Here is a 20608-nt window from a genome sequence, read left to right as displayed (position 1 = left end):
TCTCCCTTGTTCCTTTTTTTGTAGAGTTGCTGTTAATTGAAATTGGTGTGTTTTATTTGGGGCTTTTTCTTTTTGTTGTCGTGTTTTTTTTTGGCGGGCGTTTGAAGGGAGTGCTGATGAGCAGATTCAGGGTCAAAAGAGGTGGTGGGGGAGTTTCAGATCATAGGTGTGGTATTGTGGGTTTCTTTTTGTGATTGTTTATTTGGGTGCTGTGGGCTCTGGTGAGGGGGAGGGGCTGTGGCTTCTGGACCGGTTTAGGCAGGTTTCGATGAGCAAAGGAGGTGTGAATGGTGGGGGGTAGGGGATGGAGAAGGGAGTTGGTTCGAGAGGAAGTGACTGGGAGATGTCTGGGACAGAGGAGGGGGGAGGTCGAGGTCTGATGGACTGGGAGTTTTTCTTTGTCCCATCACGAGGGTGGGGCTGGCTGCCATCGTGGGTGGGCTCTGGTTTAGAAATATGGGGAATGGAGGAGAGAACCGCTAGCAGTGGAAATGACCGCGGGGATGGGAGGGGGAAAGAGTGAGAGACACCCCCCGATTTGATTGGTTACATGGAATGTGCGGGGTTTGGGGGCCCAGTGAAGTCAGCAAGAGTTTTCCCTAATTGGGACAATGTAACGATCATGAAGAGGATGCTGGCTGCTATACCAGACATGGATGAACATCAGTTGATTTTAGGGAGAGATTCGAATTGTGTTCGGAACCCCAAGTTGGACCGGTGTAGCCAAAGTCGTTGACCCCTTCAGGGGTAGCGAAGGTACTGGCGCAGTTCATGAAGGAGGTGGGTGGAGCAGATACGTTGCAGTTTTTGCACCCTGGGGGTGGGAATTCTCCTTTTTCTCTCCAGTGCATAATGTAAATTTGCGTTATCAACATTTTCATGATGGGAGGTTTCTGCTGCCAGGGTGAGGAAAGTGAAATATTCTGCAATAGCGATTTCAGATCATGCTCTGCACCTGGTGGATGTGGTTTTGAATGTGGGGCTGTTAGTGGATTTGGGATTTGGTGTGAAGCTGGCCAGGGCCATTGATGAGTATGTGGAGTTTAACAAGAATGCGGAGGTGTCACCCTCGGTGCTGTGGGAGGCCCTGGAGGCAGTGGTGAGAGGGGGGATAATCTCAGATAAGGCAGAGGTGGCTAGGGAAGCGAGGGAAGAGCGCTAATGGTTGGTAGACGAGATCTTGAAGGTAGATGGAAGATAGTCGAGTGATCCCACTCCAGAGTGTCTGCCTAGTAGAAAAAAGTTTGGCGCACCAGTTGTGGGGCTTAAGGGGGGAGGTAATGTACAAATATGGGGATAAGGCCAGTCATCTCTTGACCAGTCAGTTGAGGCGGAAGGCGGCCTTCCCACAGATTGTTGAGATGTGGGATTCGGGTTGTGGACTTGTGTCTGCACCGGAAAAAGGTAATGGGATGTTTTCCAAAAATCTCTATAGGTCGGAGCCTCCTGGGGAGGATTAGGATGTGCTGGAGTTTCTGGACAGGCTGGGGTATCCTAAGGTGGAAGGAGAGGACTGGGAAGGGTTGGAGGAGCCATTGCGGGAGGAGGAGGTCCGGACAGCTATTGGGCAGAGGCGTAAGACGCTGGTGGCCGATGTGTTCTGAGTGAAGTTTTTTTTTTAAAGTTGGCTGATCGACTGGTGCTGGTGGAGATGTTTGAGGATTCGGTATCGTGGGCGTCTCTTCTAGTTGCAATGATGCAAGCGTCCATTTCACTTCTGCTAAAGAAGGGTAATGACCTGATGGAGTGTGGGTCGTACTGCCTGATTTCTATATTAAATGTGGATGCCAACATTTTGGCATTGAGGTTGGAGGAGTGTCACTCTCAGGTTATTGAGGATCAGACGGGGTTTGTGAAGGGTCGACGGTTGTCGTCGAATGTGAGGTGACTTTTAAACCTTCAGCAGAAGATTGTTGTGGTGTTGGATGTTGAGAAGGCTTTTGATAGAGGGTAGAATGGGGCTATTTGTTTGTGGTGTTGGAATGGTTTGGGATTGTGTGTTTGGTTGCTATATCTCAGGTCAGTGTCCTTATAAATAAGTTTGGGATACTTTCAGCTACACAGTGGAATGCAGAAGGGTGTCGTAATCCAGGGCCTCGGATAAGTCAAAAGAACAATGGGGAGGGAAAGAGACAAACACAGGATATCCTTGTAAACTGATGATCTTCTGTTGTACGTGACAATGGGCGATATCATTTTTTTACTTTTTCAGGATGTTGATTGAATTGGGAGAAAAGGGAGTGTTTCCAGTCACTTTGCTGGGGAGGGAAGCTGCCCTGGGGATGATGTAACCATTCCACTTAACAGGTTCCCACTTTAGGTATCTGGAGGTGCAGGTAGCTCGGGATTGGGCCCAGCTTCGGAAGTTGAATTTTACAGGTTTGACGAGTAGGGTTAAGGTTGGCTTGCAAAGGTGGGATCGTCTCCCTCTGTCCTTGGCAGGCAGAATTCAGTCAGCAACAATGAATTTGTTGCCAAAGTTTCTCTTTCTGTTCCAGTGTTTGTCGGTTCTCCTGCCGAAATCATTTTTGGGAGAGTGGAGAAATTGATTTTGGATTTGGGTGGGTAAAGTGGCTAGGATTCGGAAGACAGTCCTTCAGAAAGACCGGCAGTCAAGGGGCTTGGCGTTGCTGAGTTTGATATATTACTGGGTGGCGAATGCTGAGAAGGTGTTGAGGTGGTGTGCAGATCCTGAGTTTGTATGGGTGCGGATGGAATTGAGGTGGTGTAGGGGGCCGGAGTTTTTTGGAAATAAATTTAGAGTAGCCAATCATTTTTTTTCCAATTGAGAGGCAATTTAGCGTGGCCAACACCTACCCTGCACATCTTTGGGTTGTGGTGTGTGAAACCCAAAGCTATGACCCCAAAGCAGTCACGGGGAGAATGTGCAAACTCCGCACAGACAGTGACCCGGAGCCGGGATCGAACCCGGGATCCTGTGCCATAGGCAGCAGTGCTACCCACTGGGGGGTCATAGCTTTGGGTGTTAATGATGGCCTCATTGCCATTTTCTCCGCGGAAATATTCAGTGAACCTGGTGGCGGTCTCCACACCGAAGATATGGAGACAGTTTTGGCAACGCTTTAAATTGGGGGCGGTATCGAAGCTGGCGCTGATCTGTGCAAACCACATGTTTGAGCCGGTGAGGCTGGATGCTAGGTTTAGATGGTAGGAGGAGAAGGGGGTGGAAGGGATGAGGGACTTGTTTTTGGAAGCGCGATTTGCGAACTTGAAGGAGCTGTCGGGAGACATTTGGGCTTTCACAGGTGGATATTTTTAGGTACCTACAGATTCGCAATTTCGTGAAAAAAATCTTTCCAACATTCCTGGCGGTACCACCCTCCTCATTGTTGGAGAGGGTTTTGTCGCTGGCAGGGATGGAGGAGGGAAGTACGTCAGGGATTTATGGTAGGATCATTGCAGAAGACATCTGATAAGGGGTTTAAGGCTAAGTGGGAGGAGTTGGAGGATAGGGTGTGGTGCGAGTCTCTGCAAAGGGTGAATACAACGCTGCTGTGTGCAAGGATAAGGTTGATACAGTTGAAGAAAGCGCATTTCTCCAAATCCAGGATGAGCAGATTGTTGCCGGGAGTGGAGGATGAATGTGAGCATTGTGGGAGGGGCCCTGCAAATCTCCTTCTTTAGCACCATGTCAGCGATTCTACAAATTGAGCTGAAACCCTTAGGGGGCATATTTGGGGTGTCGGACCTGCAGGAGCTGCACACAAGGCTGGGGGCTGATTTTCTTTTTTTAAAAAAAATAAATTTAGAGTACCCAATTATTTTTTCCATTTAAGGGGCAATTTAACATGTCCAATCCACCTAACCTGCACATCTTTGGGTTGTGGGGCGAAACCCACGCAGACACGGGAGAATGTGCAAACTCCACACGGACAGTGACCCAGGGCCAGGATTTGAACCCGGGTCCTCAGCGCCGTAGGCAGCAATGCTAACCGCTGTGCCACCGTGCTGCCCTCGGGGGCTGATTTTCTGGCCTTCACCTCACTGACTGTTCATAGGCGGGTGTTACTGGAGCGGAAGTGAGCTTCTCCACCCAGTATGGCTGGGGGATCTTATAAAATTTTTATATCTCGAGAAAGTGAAGTACACAGTGAAGGGGGGAAATTGAGGGGTACTACCAGACATGACAGCTGTTTATTCTGTACTTTAAAGAGCTGGCCACCATTAGTTGTTAGGAAAAGGGGGAGGGAATTGGGAGTCTTTTTTGCTGGGGGCAGGGGGGTGTCTTGTTACTGTTTTACTGTTTATATATAAAATTGAAAAAGTGAAATTAAATATATATATTTAAAATTTGAATGCCATGCATCTTCACGTACAGACAGAATGGTGACCAGAACTGTCTGTGCGGAGTCTGCACATCCTCCCAGTATGTGCTTGGGTTTCCACTGGGTGCTCCGGTTTCCTCCCACAGTCCAAAGATGTGCAGGTTAGGTGGATTGGCCATGATAAATTGCCCTTAGTATCTAAAATTGCCCTTAGTGTTGGGTGGGGTTACTGGTTTATGGGGATAGGGTGGAGGTGTTGACCTTGGGTAGGGTGCTCTTTCCAAGAGCCGGTGCAGACCCGATGGGCCGAATGGCCTCCTTCTGCACTGTAAATTCTGTGAAACTCTGTTCCACCCAAAACTGGGCCAATGTAAAACAACGAAAAACAGAAAGTTCAAATAACATGTACAAAAATTGTAAGCTTACAAAAATAAAATATAACTTTCTATACGTGATCATCTTTAGGCTTAAAATACTCACCTAAGCGTTTTTCATCAACCGCTGACGGTTGTAAAGTCACCTCTTGAGGAAGTCCCTTCAACACACGTTGAGGCACATCAGCTAACATCTCAATTTTAGGTGCAGACATTTGAACGCCCTGCAAAGTAAAAGTTATAACAATTTGATTTTTTTTGAGTTTGGCTGTTAAAAACTATTTGAAGAAAAAGCAAGGACTTTATAACTGGGGATTCATGACACACTTTCTATTCGCCAAAGATCAGGTAATGCACTAGATAAAAGGCTTGGATTTATGTAGCGCCAATGTTGTTTGAATACAATGACTTACTTTGAACTGCAGTCAATGACTTACTTTGAACTGCAGTCAATGAGGCTATGAATGTAACCAGTGGTGTTGGGCAGGACACATCTCCACTCTTCTTTGGATAATACCACTGGATGTTTAACATCCGCAAGGAGACAGGGCACTATTAACTTTTCACATCTCAAATGGAGAATGATATGGCTCAATGGAGCAGCATTATCCAGCAGATAACGGCGATGAGCAACTTAAAAATGGCCTAGTCTCAAACCGTAGTTGATTTCAGCTAGTTCATCTTATTGTGATCAGTATATCACTGCATATTATTTCAATCCCCTGAATTTGGAGATTAAAAAAAGCCAGAAAACTTTAGTCATTAAGCAGAAACCCTTGTTTCTGTAAAGACAGGATCAGATTTAGCTACAATGATGCTGCAGCAGAACAGCTACATGACATTCATCATCACATACGATTAATGCCATTTGGATGAATGCCATGATGTGGAGATGTCAGCGTTGGACTGGGGTGAGCAAGTAGGAAGTCTTACAACACCAGGTTAAAGTCCAACATGTTTGTTTCAAACACTAGCTTTTGGAGCGCAGCTCCTTCCTCAGGTGAACTCACCTGAGGAAGGAGCAGTGCTCCGAAAGCTAGTGTTTGAAGCAAACATGTTGGACTTTAACCTGGTGTTGTAAGACTTCTTACTATTTGGATGGATGAAAGACCATTTACTTCAAACATTAACTTTATTTTTCTCTTCGTAGATGCTGCCTGATCTGCTGGCTTTTAGTATTTACAAGCATTTTCTATTTTTATTTCAGATTTCCAGCATCTGCAGCATTTGCTTTTGTGTTTGAGAAAAATCTTTGAAAAATAGGAGGAAGGTGAAGTTGAAAAATAGGAGGAAGGTGAAGTATGAATTCCTTAGAAATAACCTTCTCTGCTATCATGGTGGGAGGTATGGCTTACACCATTCCGGAAGATGATCGGAAACATAAGTATGACCCTCCTCAAACAACTGGGCTGAAATCTGGGAATTCTACTGGAATAGATGTCTGGCAAGGTGAATCACTGATACCATGGTTCAAAATACATTGTGGATTGCATCCAGCTGATACGCAAATCTCCATAAGATTCAGTAAGTCTATCAGGAAATGTTAAACCACACAAGAAATAAAAACTCACCGTGGTCAACAACACATTTCTAGGCCATGAAAACAAGGGATTTAAAGGATTTGTAGTCAGGGAGGAAAGTGAAACATCCACCACAACCAGCTTTCCTCCTCCCCTACTTATTCTTTGATGTGGAGATGCCGGCGTTGGACTGGGGTGAGCACAGTAAGAAATCTTACAACACCAGGCTATAGCCCAACAGGTTTATTTAGAATCACTAGCTTTCGAAGCGCCAGTATGTGCTCCAAAAGCCAGTGATTCCAAATAAACCTGTTGGACTTTAACCTGGTGTTGTAAGACTTCTCAATGTACTTATTCTTTGTCAAAGACACTTACTTTTGTTCCCTCTCAGCAGAGTGTGAAAGGTAATAAAAATAATACAGCATCCACTATACAATGAAATGATCTGAATTGCATTTAAACTCACTTCTTCCATTGCAAACTACAAGATCTCTTGCTAATAATCCTCTTCTAATCGATCAGTCATTGGCTCACATTGCTGCAAAACAAAAGAGTGAACGCATATCTTAAAGAAGCAATACCACAATTCACCTTTCTTTCCAAAAAAATATACTTTATTCATTAAAAATTTGTAAAGGTACATTATGTAATGTTAAATTTGAACTATTATGTAAAATGGAAAATAGATTCATTTCTTTCAATACAGTATGTGATACTCTTTAATTTACAAGTACAGGTAATATTTACAACAATCATTCTAAGTCAAAGATACAACCTGATGAGTTTCACAGATTGCAGCCCCATGGTGGGAAGGGCTTACTTAGACAGTGGCCCTCACGCATTGCCTTTTCAGTAGCTGCCTGAAGCCTTGGTGTATCCCTCAGAGGGAATGTGCTCCTCTGCAACATTGTCACCTAAGCTCTTTCTATTGGAGAAAACAGCAGTTTTGGATGAACCAAAAAGTTGATATTTATTCGATGCACTTCCCTGGCAACACCCCTAAAGAACACAGTCCTGTATTATGGAGCTGCTCGGGATGAACCTCAACAAAAACCACTGCATCTCTTTCCAGACCTGCTTGGCAAAGACACATTCCAGAAGGAGGTGGGTGGCAGCCTCTTTCCCATTGTAGCTACCTTGAGTGCAGCATGTGAAAGCAGTGAGACTTTCAATATGCAGGAAGAAGTAATGGGGTGAGCTCTTCCCAACATCAGCTAAGCTACTGATCGGAGTTTGTTTGAAAGTTGCAGCGCAATGACTTTGACAGCCTGCTCAGCAGAGTCCCCCGATAGGATCTCAAGAACATTACGTGTGGATCACTACCCGATAAACCTGTGGTCAAAGGTGTTTAACTGCACAGACTTTTCCACAGGGGGCAGGTTTTGTGGCATGGTCCAACTGACTGGAGCATTGCTCGGCAACGTTGTCAAATCAAACCCATACAACATTCAGTACCATTCACAACTCCTCCATATCCATATGCAGCAATACTTAGACAACATTCTAACTTGGGCTTTAAAAACAGTCCATCATCACAGGATGTGAGCATCGCTAGCAAGGCTAAAATTTATTGTCTATCTCTAATTGGATGAGGGCGATGGTGAGCTACCTTCTTGAATTGTTTGCAACAGTAAATGGTAGGTTCACCCACAGTTTTGTCAAAGAATCATAGAATCATCATACAAATCATAGAACTTACAGTGCAGAAGGAGGCCATTTGGCCCGAGTCTGTACCAGCTCTTGGAAAGAGCACCCTACCTAAGCCCACACCTCCACCCTATCCCTGCAACCCGACCTAACCTTTTTGGACACTAAGGGACAATTTAGCATGGCCAATCCATCTAATCTGCACATCTTTGGACTGGGAGGAAACCCGAGCACCTGGAGGAAACCCACGCAGACACAGGGAGAATGTGCAGACTCTGCACAGACAATGATCCAAGCCGGGAATCGAACCTGGGACCCTGGAGCTGTGAAGCAACAGTGTTAACCACTGTGCTACCATACCACGAAGATAGTTCCAGGATTTTGACTCCGTGACACTGAAGGGTGATAGGAATTCCAAGTCAGGAAGGTGTGGAAGCGATCATGCAGGTGGTGGTGTTGACATGCATCTGTTGCAATTGACCTTTGAAGTGGTAGAGGTCATGGTTTGGAAGGTGCTGTCTAAGAAGCCTTGGTGAGTTGCTGCAGTGCTTTATGTACATCATGGCAGTAGTGTGTACTTCGGCTTGGTGGTGGAGGGGGTGAATGTTTGGGGTAGTGCATGTGTGCCAAATCATCCACCGTGTTTTCCTGGATAGTGTTGAGCTTCTTGAGTGTTGTTGGATCTGCATCCATGCAGGTAAATGGAGAATATTCCATTATACCACCTTGTAGATGGTGGACAGGTTTTGTGGAGTCGGGATGGAGGCGGGGGTGGGGGAAGAGTTACTCAAGAAAGGGTGGTTAGATTCTCCCTGGTTGGAGAGATCATTGTCTGGAACTTGTGTAGCACAAATGTTATTCATCACTTATCAGCCAAGGATCAACAGGGTCAACCATCCATGCCTGAACATTGTCCAGGTCTTTCTGTACAGATGGGCATGGACTACTTCAGTATTGGAGAGGTCGCAAATGGTACTGAATCACTGAACATCCCCATTTCTGACCTCATGATGGAGGGAAGTTATTGATGAAATTAGCTGAAGATAGAACACCCACAGTCATGTCCTGGGATGGAGATGATGTGACCTCCAACAACCACAACCATTTTTTTTGTGCTAGCTGCCGGAGTGTGGTGATGAGGGGACTTTCACAGTAACTTCATAGCTTTTAGAACATACAGTACCTTCAGCTGTTTTCCGATATAAAGTGGAGTGAATCAAATGGGCTGAAGACTGGTTACTGTGATGCTGGGATCTCAGGAGGCCAAGATGAATCAACCACTTGGCATGGATGGTTTACCCTGTCGATCCTGCAAGTTCTCCCCACTAACATGTGGGGACTTGTGCCAAAATTGAGAAAGCTGTCTCAAAATGAATCATACTTTTCAGACAATATCCAATACAACATCCCTGGGTATGCCCTGTTCCACCAAAGAATCATAGAATTTGCAGTGAAGGCCATTCGACCCATCAAGTCAGCATCAGCCCCTGGAAAGAGCACCCCACTTAAGCCCACACCTCCACCCTATCTCTATAACCCAGTAAACCCACCTAACCTTTCTTTTTGGACACTAAGGGCAATTTAGCATGGCCAATCCACCGAATCTGCACATCTTTGGACTGTGGGAGAAAATCCCACCATTGACTGATTGTCACTCCTCTTATGCCTGCATCCTTCCTGATAGGCTTGGCAAAAGCTGGAATAGAGCACGCAGAAAATAGAGGCGAGAAAGGGAAGCCTTGCTGGCTCCATAATTGATTGGACCGATTGAAACTGCACTATTCATGTTTCATATGAGCATTTGGATCCAATTAGGATTCCTTCCCCAAAACCCATTTTGGAAGGCAGATCCACCATGTAGGTGTGCAATATTCTGACAAAGGCTTTCTCTTAGTTAAAGCTGATAACCTCCATCCTACACCGCACACAGCCAGACGTAGCATGGGTAATGTGAGGTTATCAGAGATCATCCTGCTGGGTGCAGTGCAGATCTGATCACAGTGGATAACTAATTCTAGAGCATACTTGAAAATCTTTTACAATCATACTACCAGAAGTGGCTGGAAGGTTTACCCCACAAGACAGTTCAGCAACCACAACTTGTTGAGCCCATTTAGATCTGCAAGTCTTATCCTTCCGTACGAATACATCCTTAAACGATTAAATGCTGTCCTACTACTAAATGTATCAACCCAAATCTCCTTGCTCATTTGTTGGATGAAACTACTCAAATACAAACTGAGATATCTGCTTGAAGGTCAACACTACCTGCAAGCACCCAAGATCCATCTTTTATCTGACTGGCACATTTCACAATCTGTGACCAACACAACTGCAAACACAAGGAGTCATGGTAATGGACAAATCTAACCATATATGCAACATAAAAGGCTGTGGGACATTACAACTTGAAATGAAGACAAATCGTATTTGAAATGAGTAGGTGGCACTCACATCGTAAAATTGTGGTCAAGAAGCAAACTGCGAACTCTGTACGTATTTAAAGCTGCCTCTGCATCTTTCACTATCTGCAAATTGCCCTACTCTGAACGGTTACATTTTAATAAAACTCCCAGGTCACTTGAGGTATGGCAGTAAAGATACTGTTGGTGAAATACACTTTTGTTTTAAGTATTGTAAGTTGCTGCATTTTTCATATATTATTCTGGAGTTTGCACTGAAAGCGATTTTTCCAGTTTTAGAAAGTATATCAACAAAATAACATGCACATATATAATTTGCACAAAATTGACTTCCCATTGTTCCTGATGTGTTGGGTAAGCTGGGTCTGCGAGGACTGCATTTACTGCAGTAATGAGAGAGACAGGCTTCCAACACTTGAAGAAATGCAACTCGATTTTATTGAACTCTTAACTATCATACATACTTTAAACTGTGGGTTGACACTATGCTGAGTTGACTGGAGACCTGAGGCTAACCTGACCAGACTATCTTCCTACCACATGGTGTATGTTCTAGTTGTTGCTCACAGGCTCTGACTGTTTCAGAGGCTCCATCCCAAGAGAGCGGGAAAACTAGAGCCCTCTGGCTTTATAGTGGCAGTGTCCTGTCTGGTGATTGGCTGCTGTGTTCTGTGTGTTCATTGGTCATCCTGTGTGTCAATCAATGCCTGTCTGTGCACCATCATATACTTGTGTGTATATTATGACAGTTCCCATTGACTTTTCCCACTTGGAAATTCCTACGCCACATTTATGGATTTTGCTAATGAAAACAGGTCACTCAGGCAATCTGGCCAGCAGGCTCCCACAACTTTAAAAAAAACGTTATTTTCTCAGTCCGTAATTGAAACTTCTAATATCCAATAGAAGGAATTGAATGCATTTCATCATGAGACAATTGCATTTATCCATGAATTGTCTTGTGATTTTTTTAAAAATGTGTTCATTAAAGTACTACATGAAAGGTCTCGATTTCTTTCAAAAAGTACTTTTATACTTTGCAAAAGCAATCAGTTACAATTTAAGGAAAATGGCAGGCAATCTACTTGCAGCAAGCTCCCACAATCAGCAATTTAATAATCTGTTTTAGTTGGGTGTTGAAAGAGAAATATTGGTCAGAACATCAGGAGAATTGCCCTGCTTGTCTGTCAAAATAGTACCATCAGTCTGAGAATGCAGACTGGTTTAATGCCTCACTCACTACTGCACTGAGGTGTTAGCCTGGATTCTGGCACAAAATCTCTAGGACTTGAACCCATACCTCCTGACGCAGATAATAAGTGTTATGGTCAGGGTTTAGAGAACCCCAAAGTGTATCATGGAGTTCACCTGACCCACAACTTGTAATAGATTGTGGTTATGGAGCACACGGGCCCACTCTGCAGGTGTGATGCAACAGAACTCTACAGTACTTTTAAAGTAAAACAATGTTTATTTCTGAAACCAGTTAACACTTTATAAACCCACAGTAAACATAGAACATTACAGCGCAGTACAGGCCCTTCGGCCCTCGATGTTGCGTCGACCTGTGAAACCAAGCCCATCTACACTATTCCCTTATCATCCATATGTCTATCCAATGACCATTTGAATGCCCTTAGTGTTGGCGAATCCACTACTGTTGCAGGCAGGGCATTCCATGCCCTTACACTACTCTGAGTAAAGAACTTACCTCTGACATCTGTCCTATATCTATCTCCCCTCAATTTAAAGCTATGTCCCCTCGTGCGAGACATCACTATCCGAGGAAAAAGGCTCTCACTGTCCACCCTATCTAATCCTCTGATCATAAACATCATAACAACTAACACCAATCCTCCCCACAGATACAATATTCTAAGTAAACCTTAATCTTTCCTTATTAACACCCATAAGACAAAAGACCCTTTTTAACACAGAGATCATGTTTAAATTTACTACTGAGAGCAGTCAGCACTTTGGAATCACCCAATAGATCTGTACAGTCTTTAGTTTGCAGAGAGTGATCCTTATACAGCTCCTTGTGTTGCCTGCAGCTATCCAGCTCTCAAATCAAAACTAAACACACCCTGTAGCAAACAGCCCAAAGCAAAAGTAAAAGGCAGACAGCCTAGCTCCACCCACTCTGACATCACTGCAGCTCTCTAATAAACACCCATTTCTTAAAGGTACTCTCACATGACGAGCAAAATATTGCAGATGCAGGAACTCTGAAATAAAAACAAAATGCTCGAAAAGCTCAGCAGGTCTGGCGGGCCTCGGAGGAGAGAGAAAGAGTGTTAATCTTTGCAGTGTATGACTCGTTTTCAGTCATACAGGCTCTGAAACGTCAACTCTGTTTCTCTCTCCACAGAAGCTGCCAGACCTTAGAATCCATAGAATCCCTACAGTGCAGGAGGCCATTTGGCCGGAATCAAACCCGGGTCCCTAGCACTGTGAGGCAGCAGGGCTAGCCACCGTGCCACCTGCGGCTCAGGAGGCAACAGTGCTTCACTGAGCCACAGCAAACCGGGATGAAGGGGTGCAGAGATTAAATTTGGGCCAGATCTTCTTCTTGGGCAGTCTCTCAGCATTGAGTGGGTTCTGCAGTGGCTGAATAGTCCGATCCTGGATCCGTAGACGCTGCAACAGGTTTGGCAAGTGGTGCTTGATGAGGTGGGTGGGACGCTCTGGATTCTGCACTCTTTTTTCCGCTGGGCCTTCACATGCTCCACCCTACTGCTCGAAACGATTGGCACCTCCGCGAATGCTTTTTCTCCAGCTTGTACATTCTAAGGCAAGCGACTCCCACAGGTTAGTGGAGATGTTGTATTTATTTAGCAGGCTTTCAGAGTGCCCTTTTAATGTTTCCTCTGCCCTCCTAGTGATCGCTTGCCACCGTGGAGCTCCGAGTAGAGCACTTGTTTTGGAAGTCTTGTGTCAGGCATGCAGGCAATGTGGCCCGCCCATTGCAGCTGGTCGAGCATGACCAGTTACACACACACACACACACACACACACAACATAGGCAGGGCAAGTGTTTCAGTGCAGACAACCTGGATATCTTCCCTTCTGCATTGTGGTGTGTGTATCATCCATTTGTACTGTTGGGACTTCATGCATACTTCAGCTCCAGGACCTAACGCAAACAGCTGCCCTTGATGCTTGGCTTAAGCTTCAAGGTTCAGATAAGAAACAGTACCCGGACTTGCATTTCCATTACTGCAATAATTAACCCTGCCTTGTAACACTTTTATGTTGTCTGATGCCATGACTAACCCCCTGGGATTCCTGATGCTGTTAAACTGATTTCCAGATGGCCTGCTAGTAACGTCACAGAATAACATGGGTTGCAGGTCTGTCTTGATACAAACATTTCCTTTTCCTACTTAAAGTTCCATCAACCCTTTTATCATGGTTTTTATCCTTTTTTAACATACAGGGACTAATCAGAGACTTGTGTCTGTATGAGGGCAGAAAGCACTGACCCCCTATTATTTGAAAGGGTTATGAAAGTCTGCAACTGTCAGGTACCCTCCTCTCCAATGACGGAGCAAAAATAAGTACTTGAAAGCAGAACACTGTAATTGAGTTTGGAAATAGACTGGCACTTTATCTAGGTCAAATTCAGTAAAATATGTCTCTCTCCAAGTATGTGTCATACACTGTTATTATACTATGTGTGTGATTCACTGCTCTTGATGCAGGAGAGTGTGAAAATGAGCCTCAAAACTCTGCTTTACTCTTGGCTCCAAGAAAGCAACACTTCAGCAGAAAATGACCTCCACACTTGATATTTTATTATCTAAATTCATCCCTATTGGAGCTGCTCATTTTCTGTGCCTTCACCCTTTGCAAAAGCGGCACACTGTCAGAGGCTCAAAGTTATCAGCTTTATCACAGTTGAAGATGGAAGTACAGCAATACAAAACTGCACATAATGTGGTGACATGCAGATGTAGCAGGAGCTGGTTCAGGTGGATGCACTGATTTATACCAGCAGTGAATATCTGGTGCAGCCATACAAATCTTGCCAAATGTTGTAATAGCTTTTGAGCTACTTCAGGTAGGTGACCTGGCACAACAACTTGCATTTGTATAGTGCCTTTAACATAATAAAATGTTCCAAGGCACCTAACAAGGAAATTATAAAACAAAATGAGACACAGATCTTATGCAATGTCTAGGTTATATAGGGGGAAACTGTTCCCGGAGAATATTATTTTGGAGAATCAGTCTTGGCTTAACCTCTACTAGCAATTTTTGTAAGAGTAGTCCATTTTTCAGTGGCTTAAAGCCAAAACTCACTTTCCACAAAATAAAATTTATGCATCAGGTAATCACTGATAAAACCATATCTCCTAGAAACTAATGAATGTCTTTAGTGCACTGACTTGCGTCAGTAATCCTTGCAGTTATTTCCACACAGCAAGGTCCCACAAACAGCATGAAGATGACGACCTGTTAATCAATTTTAGGTGATATTGGCTGAGGGAGCAACATTGGTCAGGACACTAAACCAACTGATTTCAAAGTGCTATGGAATCTTCAACATCCATCTGAACACACACAGACAGGGCCTCAGTATAACATTTCACTCCTTTAATAATATACTTGAGTGTCAGCCTAAATTACATGCTAGCATCCAAGAGTTGCTTGCTTCTTCAACTCGCTGTGGAATATTTGAAGAGTTTTCTATAGAAAATGGTATTCAAAACCTTTAACAGTATATTACAGGAGGATGGAAACTGGGAAATTAACAAAGAAAATAAACTGATTTCCTTTTTGCAATTTTGAAGTTCTTGTGATTCAATACTTGTGGCTTTCTACTCTGTTGCTTTCCCCGTTCTTAATCAGATATTAAAAAAACGAGTTATGAAGTTTTCATATTTTCTGAAAGTGAGACTAGTTTCCCCACCAGTTAATAACCCTTAGGTCACTGTGCTCCATTAGATACAAAATCTTACCTTACTGCTTCCTGACCTCTTGTAGGAAAATACAAAGTGACAAGAAAACAATCGCATGTCACTCTTAAAAATGCTTCCTTATTGCAGAGGCAGACACTTCCAGAAGAGAGCTATTTAAATGGAGATTTGAGCGAGTTGGTTGAGCGGACATGGGAGTGGACACGAGTTAGATCCAGTAAAAGATGGGCACATCTGTTGTTTGGAAATTACAACTGCATAGCAAAGATTTCTCCAAAGCGAGTTCAGATTGAATTCTACTTGAATGCACATGCGAGGTTGATTACTGAGCTAACTAGTCATTGTGACCCACTGAGTTCCACAAATCAGTTTGTGGCATTGGCAGGCCTGCTCAAATTACAAGATATATATTACTTTGATATACTTGACAAAAAACTACTAAGAACCTAGTTAATAAAAACTCACCAGGATAGCTACCAATTACTTTGACCAAATTTTTATGTTCCAAGATTGCACTGTTACCAATTTAAACAAAATATATTTTCCCCAAGGACCACGCTTTTATTTTATGCATTCAGCTTAATAAAAAAAAAACATGATTTTTTTTGTGCCCACATGCAGTTCCTATAAAATATTTCAAGTGCAGATTGCTATTAATGAACTAAGAATGCAAATGAGTACATGGAGAATGTAAAAACGAGATGATTCATGATTTAAAAGCACAAGGAAGCAAAATGTTGACATTTGACTTCAAAAAGTACAAGTGTTTTACAATAATTTAATAAGCTGCCTCCAAACTTCACAAGCTTTACCTAAAAAGTGAAGTAGTAGTTATTTGAAAATGCTGCTTCACAGCACATGAGGTTTACAACAACCTTCTTAAGATGAAAGAGTAAAAGAGGTGAAGAGGCCAACAGACAGATGTTGACCACTGCTGTTAACCATTTAAAAGACCAAGAAAGAGGCTCCCCTCGATGGCATGATGAGTCGGAGCACCACTTGATATAGTACTCAGCTGGAGAAATCAGGAAGGTCTGAGTTTTAAATGTTTGACTTGGAACAATTAGCCAATGAGTGCCAACCTGGCTATAAGTGGAATTTAGCTGTACCCTCAATCCTTTCCACACCCACAGTTGAATAGCCTGCCAACATCACAGAGTATGCACATATGGGATGATAAAGATCAAAAGGTGGGCAAAGAATTATTCAATTATGGGGAAAAACATGACAATTAAAAGAAATATCTTCCTTCTCATTAGCTAGTACAGTGATGCCAATGGAAATGAAAAGCTATTTGCATTCCAGTATACAATCCAATTCAGCAAGTTAATCCAAATGCCAGTAACCCTGGGAAAGCATACTGACAAAACAATGTGCTGTATGAGAAGGCTGGAAGGAAGAGACCCAAAATGGCAAAACATGCTTAATTTTGAAGCACTAATCCAAAAAATACTTCACTGACTTTTGTTCGATTTGCTGTTGCTCTGTATTAATAATCCTTGCCTCAACTTATCTATTAATTTTATCAATTCTTTTTTACCTTTAGACTTGACTATTCCAAAACTCTCCTGACTAACATCCTAGATTCTGCCCACCATAAAATTGTACTTATCCAAAACTTGTGTTCTCATCCCAACTCGCACAAGTCTCATTCACTCTTCACTGATATATATTGGCTCCCAGAACCGCAACGCTTCAATATAAAAATTCTCATCTGGTTTTCAAATCCCTTCATGACCTCACTCCTTCATATCGCTGAAATGTCCTCCAGATTTCAGGATCTCTGTGCTTTTCCCATTTAGGCCGTTTGCACATCCTGTGCTTCATCACCTGCCTAGGCCCTAAACTCTGGTATTTCCCTCCCTAAATCTCTCTGACCTCCTTAAAGTCAACCTTTTAGGCCATGATTCACATTACCTGTCCCAATATTTTCTACTGTGTCAATTTTGTTTCATAGCACTCCTGTGAAGTACCCTAGGAGGTTTTCCGACATTAAAAATGTAAAATGTGGATTCCTGTTGTTGTACAACTGGCGTATAAGAAGTGTTAACCCAGAGAAAAGAAGTGCTGACACATTTCCCCTGTCCTTATTCATCTGTCTATCAGCACCTTGGAACCAAACTGGGAAAACTTGGGCAGCAATGTATTCTCAACCTGCTAGCTCTTTGATTATGAAGTAATCTTGTGCATCATCCAAACAAAACCTGCAACTTTAAAAGAACACAATAATGGGCCAAATCTTCCGGTCTCTGGAAAGTCAGAAACCAGACATATGACTGAAGATGCACATTAGGACCCTGTAAGGGAGACCTATTTGGGAATTACCTGGGAAGTTTAACTTCCTATGGGAAATTCCCCTGCTCCCTGGGACCCTCAACGAATGTCACTAACAGTTGGAGACTTTGAACAGTTCCGCAGTACTTACCCAGGAAGTGTTAGATCAAAACTTAGTGTAGCATCAATATTACTTCATAACTGACCCCTCAAGTCACCCATCCCCGACTGTGCCCACCCCAGTCCAACGCCGGCATCACCACATCATTATAAATACAGGAGCCCCAAGAAGAATCTATTGGAAGAAACCTGGGTTTCCCTTCCTTCTTCTGACAACCCAAATAGAACCAGCTTTATGCTCAAGAGGGGTAGAATCATGTTCAGCTTGCAGACACTCAAGTGGAGACCATTTCTCCTAGTCTCAGTTTAAATTTAACTTTAATACTTTAAGTGAGCTATTCTGTTATCCCTTGGATATGATCCCCACCAAACTAACAAACTATTAAGTAAGCATTAAAAACTGAACTTTCTTTACATACATTTGAGACTGGCAATTCAATATACACTCACTTGAACACGTGTAAACAGTACACTCGCCCTGCCGTTTTACACTACTTGTCATGTCTTTCTTTACAGCGATCACGGTCAAAGCAATGTCTAAAAATCACATTCTATTCCCAAAGTAAAATGTTTCCCCCACAAAATATTCTGTAAACACAGATTTCAAATGGAAGCTTTTAAAAAAACTGAATTCCTACAGATGTGCTAAATGCCAATTAAAAATACTATACACTTGGGGCTGTCCAGAGTACATCTGCGCAAGAGGCACTCAGAAAGCAAGTGGTTCTTCTTCAGATTTCATTTTCAAAGCAGTCCGGCCTCGCACTCTCAAAGAAAACAATTTAACCCACTGTTTGCTGACTGACCAGTGCTCACTTCAAACAAACCAAACCAATAGCCCTGAAATCTGGATTATATATCCTCAAATAAGAATGGAGTCAGAAAGCCATTGTCCCCTCCTCGAATGGAATAATACAGCAGTGAGAAGAATTTTTTATCCAATTGTTCACCTGTAAAATAATTGCCATCATTTTGTTCTCACAGTAAAAATGGCATTTAGCAAATTTGAAAATGATCAGATGAAGAATCATCATTTATTTAAATTAAGAACTCAAACACTGTCTCACTTGTCAAGTATAAATGTGCACCTTACTCCTGAAGAAACTGACTTATGGTTCCTTGGTTGCCACCAACCCACTAATATCTCAATTAAATGGCTACTATAAAGAAGGGCTAAGACAGTGAAAATCAGAAGACTACTGATGTGTATAGTCATACAAAGTCAACCAGAGTAAGGAAAGACATCTCAACACTGACCCTGTTCAATATTCATTGAGTGGATGTTTTCAATGGCTTTGGACTAACAATTTTCTGCAGCCTATCAAATACACGGCAGCTAAGCAACCGGTATCCTTTGACGTCCAGTCGAGTTTAGGAGACTGATGCCCATTTGCCACTCCTGTGTTTATATACTGAATTAAAACAAAAACACACTGCACATGTTCCATATGCATATGTCCATCCACTGGCACTGAGAGTTTCAGTATTGAGAGTGCAGGGATGCAGAACACGTTGACACTATAGCATGTTATATCCACAGTGCTGGTATAGGTCTTTTAATGCAAGGCGAGAGATGGCCAAGGAACATTGTCAAAGCAGCTGATGCAGGGGCAGACGTTCCTAGAAATCTGGCACTGCTATACCATGCGTCAGTGTGCTAACATCATTAACATATTTTAATATAAGCTGGGTAGGAAGTCAAAGTAAAATTTCAAGAATAAACTAGGATCCCTTTTTCAAAAACTTAAGCAGTTACTTCATAGAATCAAAGAATCCCTATGGTGCAGAGGGAGGCCATTCGGCCCATTAATCTGCACTGACCCTCCGAAGCTGCACCCCACCTGCCCCACCAGTTTGCTTTTTTATATATAAAGGATCAATACACACAGTAGCATAATCAACTATTCAAGAACAAACCTGCATTGGCCTGGAGATAGTTTACACTGAATGAGAAGGTACTGGTTAATGTTCAGTAATTTTGTATATGGGAAGTTTCTGAACCATCCTGGAAGGGTATAAATGATAGAGCAAGAACCATACTGGCCCAAACCTGTGCATGCTCCAAAGAGTTCGAGCTAATCAACTGCCCTATGAACAGGTCTTGACAATAAAGAACTTTCAATAAAATTAAAACAAAAATATATGAATGAATTTCCAAAACATTATACAGATACTCAAAATAACAGGACACAAGTTACTTGGTTATTTTGGAATTAAACTAAAAACAAAGCCTAATCATTTTCACGGGAGGGGTTAATTCATCCCACTGCTGCTTTCTATTCAAGTCAATGTCATTGTCTTTTAGACACAAGGGAAACAAACTGCCATATGTCACAGACGGGAAAACCGCAGGCAACTCCGAACTCTATCCAGAAGCCAGCAGGTGCTCACCCTTCCCCCGACTATCCAGCAAACAGCAGGCTAGAGCCAGCTAACAAAAAAAAACACTACAAACAAACCACTATTAATGACAATAAAGCCTCTTCCAAGTAACCCTTCAGTACATCAGGATTATACACGCCAGATTTAAAAATTCAGGAAATACAGTTTATAAATGAGAAATCATGTTATTACCTTATTGTAATATCCATGCATTAAAATTTATCTAGTTATTTTTAAAAACTTCAAGCATTGTAACAGTTTCTATTAATGTTAACAGGAGAGACTAGTTACACAATGAAAAAGTAAGTCCATATTCAATTTTTTTTTAAAACAAGATTGCTTTGCAGCAAAACTCTCATCCTGTCAGCTGACACCATATTATTCATGCTTCAAATACAATTTTTAAATAAATAAATCTATTTCTCAGCCCATGACATACAGCAATGCTGAAAAAGCATGAAATGCAAAATGGAAACTGAAAGTGGCACAACAGAGAAATCAAAACCATATTTGGAAGAAAAACTCAAGCAAGGACTCATTACATTGACTGTGTTACTATGTTGTATAAATACAAGTTTTTGTTGTTAATGCTGTTTTTAAAAAAAAATTTTTTTTTTTTTTAATTGTAAAATGTTGTATTTATATAACGAACCGCAATAA

General features: G+C 42.6%; 1 protein-coding gene across 11 annotated transcripts in view; it reads right to left on the bottom strand.

Moving 5' to 3' along the window:
• LOC119979752 (PR domain zinc finger protein 2-like) overlaps positions 1-20608 on the bottom strand; it is a 212523-nt gene that overhangs the window by 124706 nt on the left and 67209 nt on the right. For 10 of the 11 annotated variants that reach the window (XM_038822363.1, XM_038822364.1, XM_038822362.1 and 7 more), the window contains exons 2-3: positions 6647-6718; positions 4767-4884 (exon numbers count right to left, since the gene is read on the bottom strand). In XM_038822363.1, the coding sequence (XP_038678291.1) occupies positions 4767-4884; positions 6647-6655 (127 nt within the window). In that variant the 5' untranslated portion in view covers positions 6656-6718. Of the gene's footprint in view, positions 1-4766; positions 4885-6646; positions 6719-15214; positions 15234-20608 lie in introns of those variants that run through there. The other variant, XM_038822366.1, reaches the window with a different exon arrangement.

Source organism: Scyliorhinus canicula, chromosome 16 (assembly GCF_902713615.1).
Source record: "Scyliorhinus canicula chromosome 16, sScyCan1.1, whole genome shotgun sequence".
In the NCBI taxonomy this organism is placed as follows: domain Eukaryota; kingdom Metazoa; phylum Chordata; class Chondrichthyes; order Carcharhiniformes; family Scyliorhinidae; genus Scyliorhinus; species Scyliorhinus canicula.
This window is presented reverse-complemented; position numbering and strand designations above follow the sequence as displayed.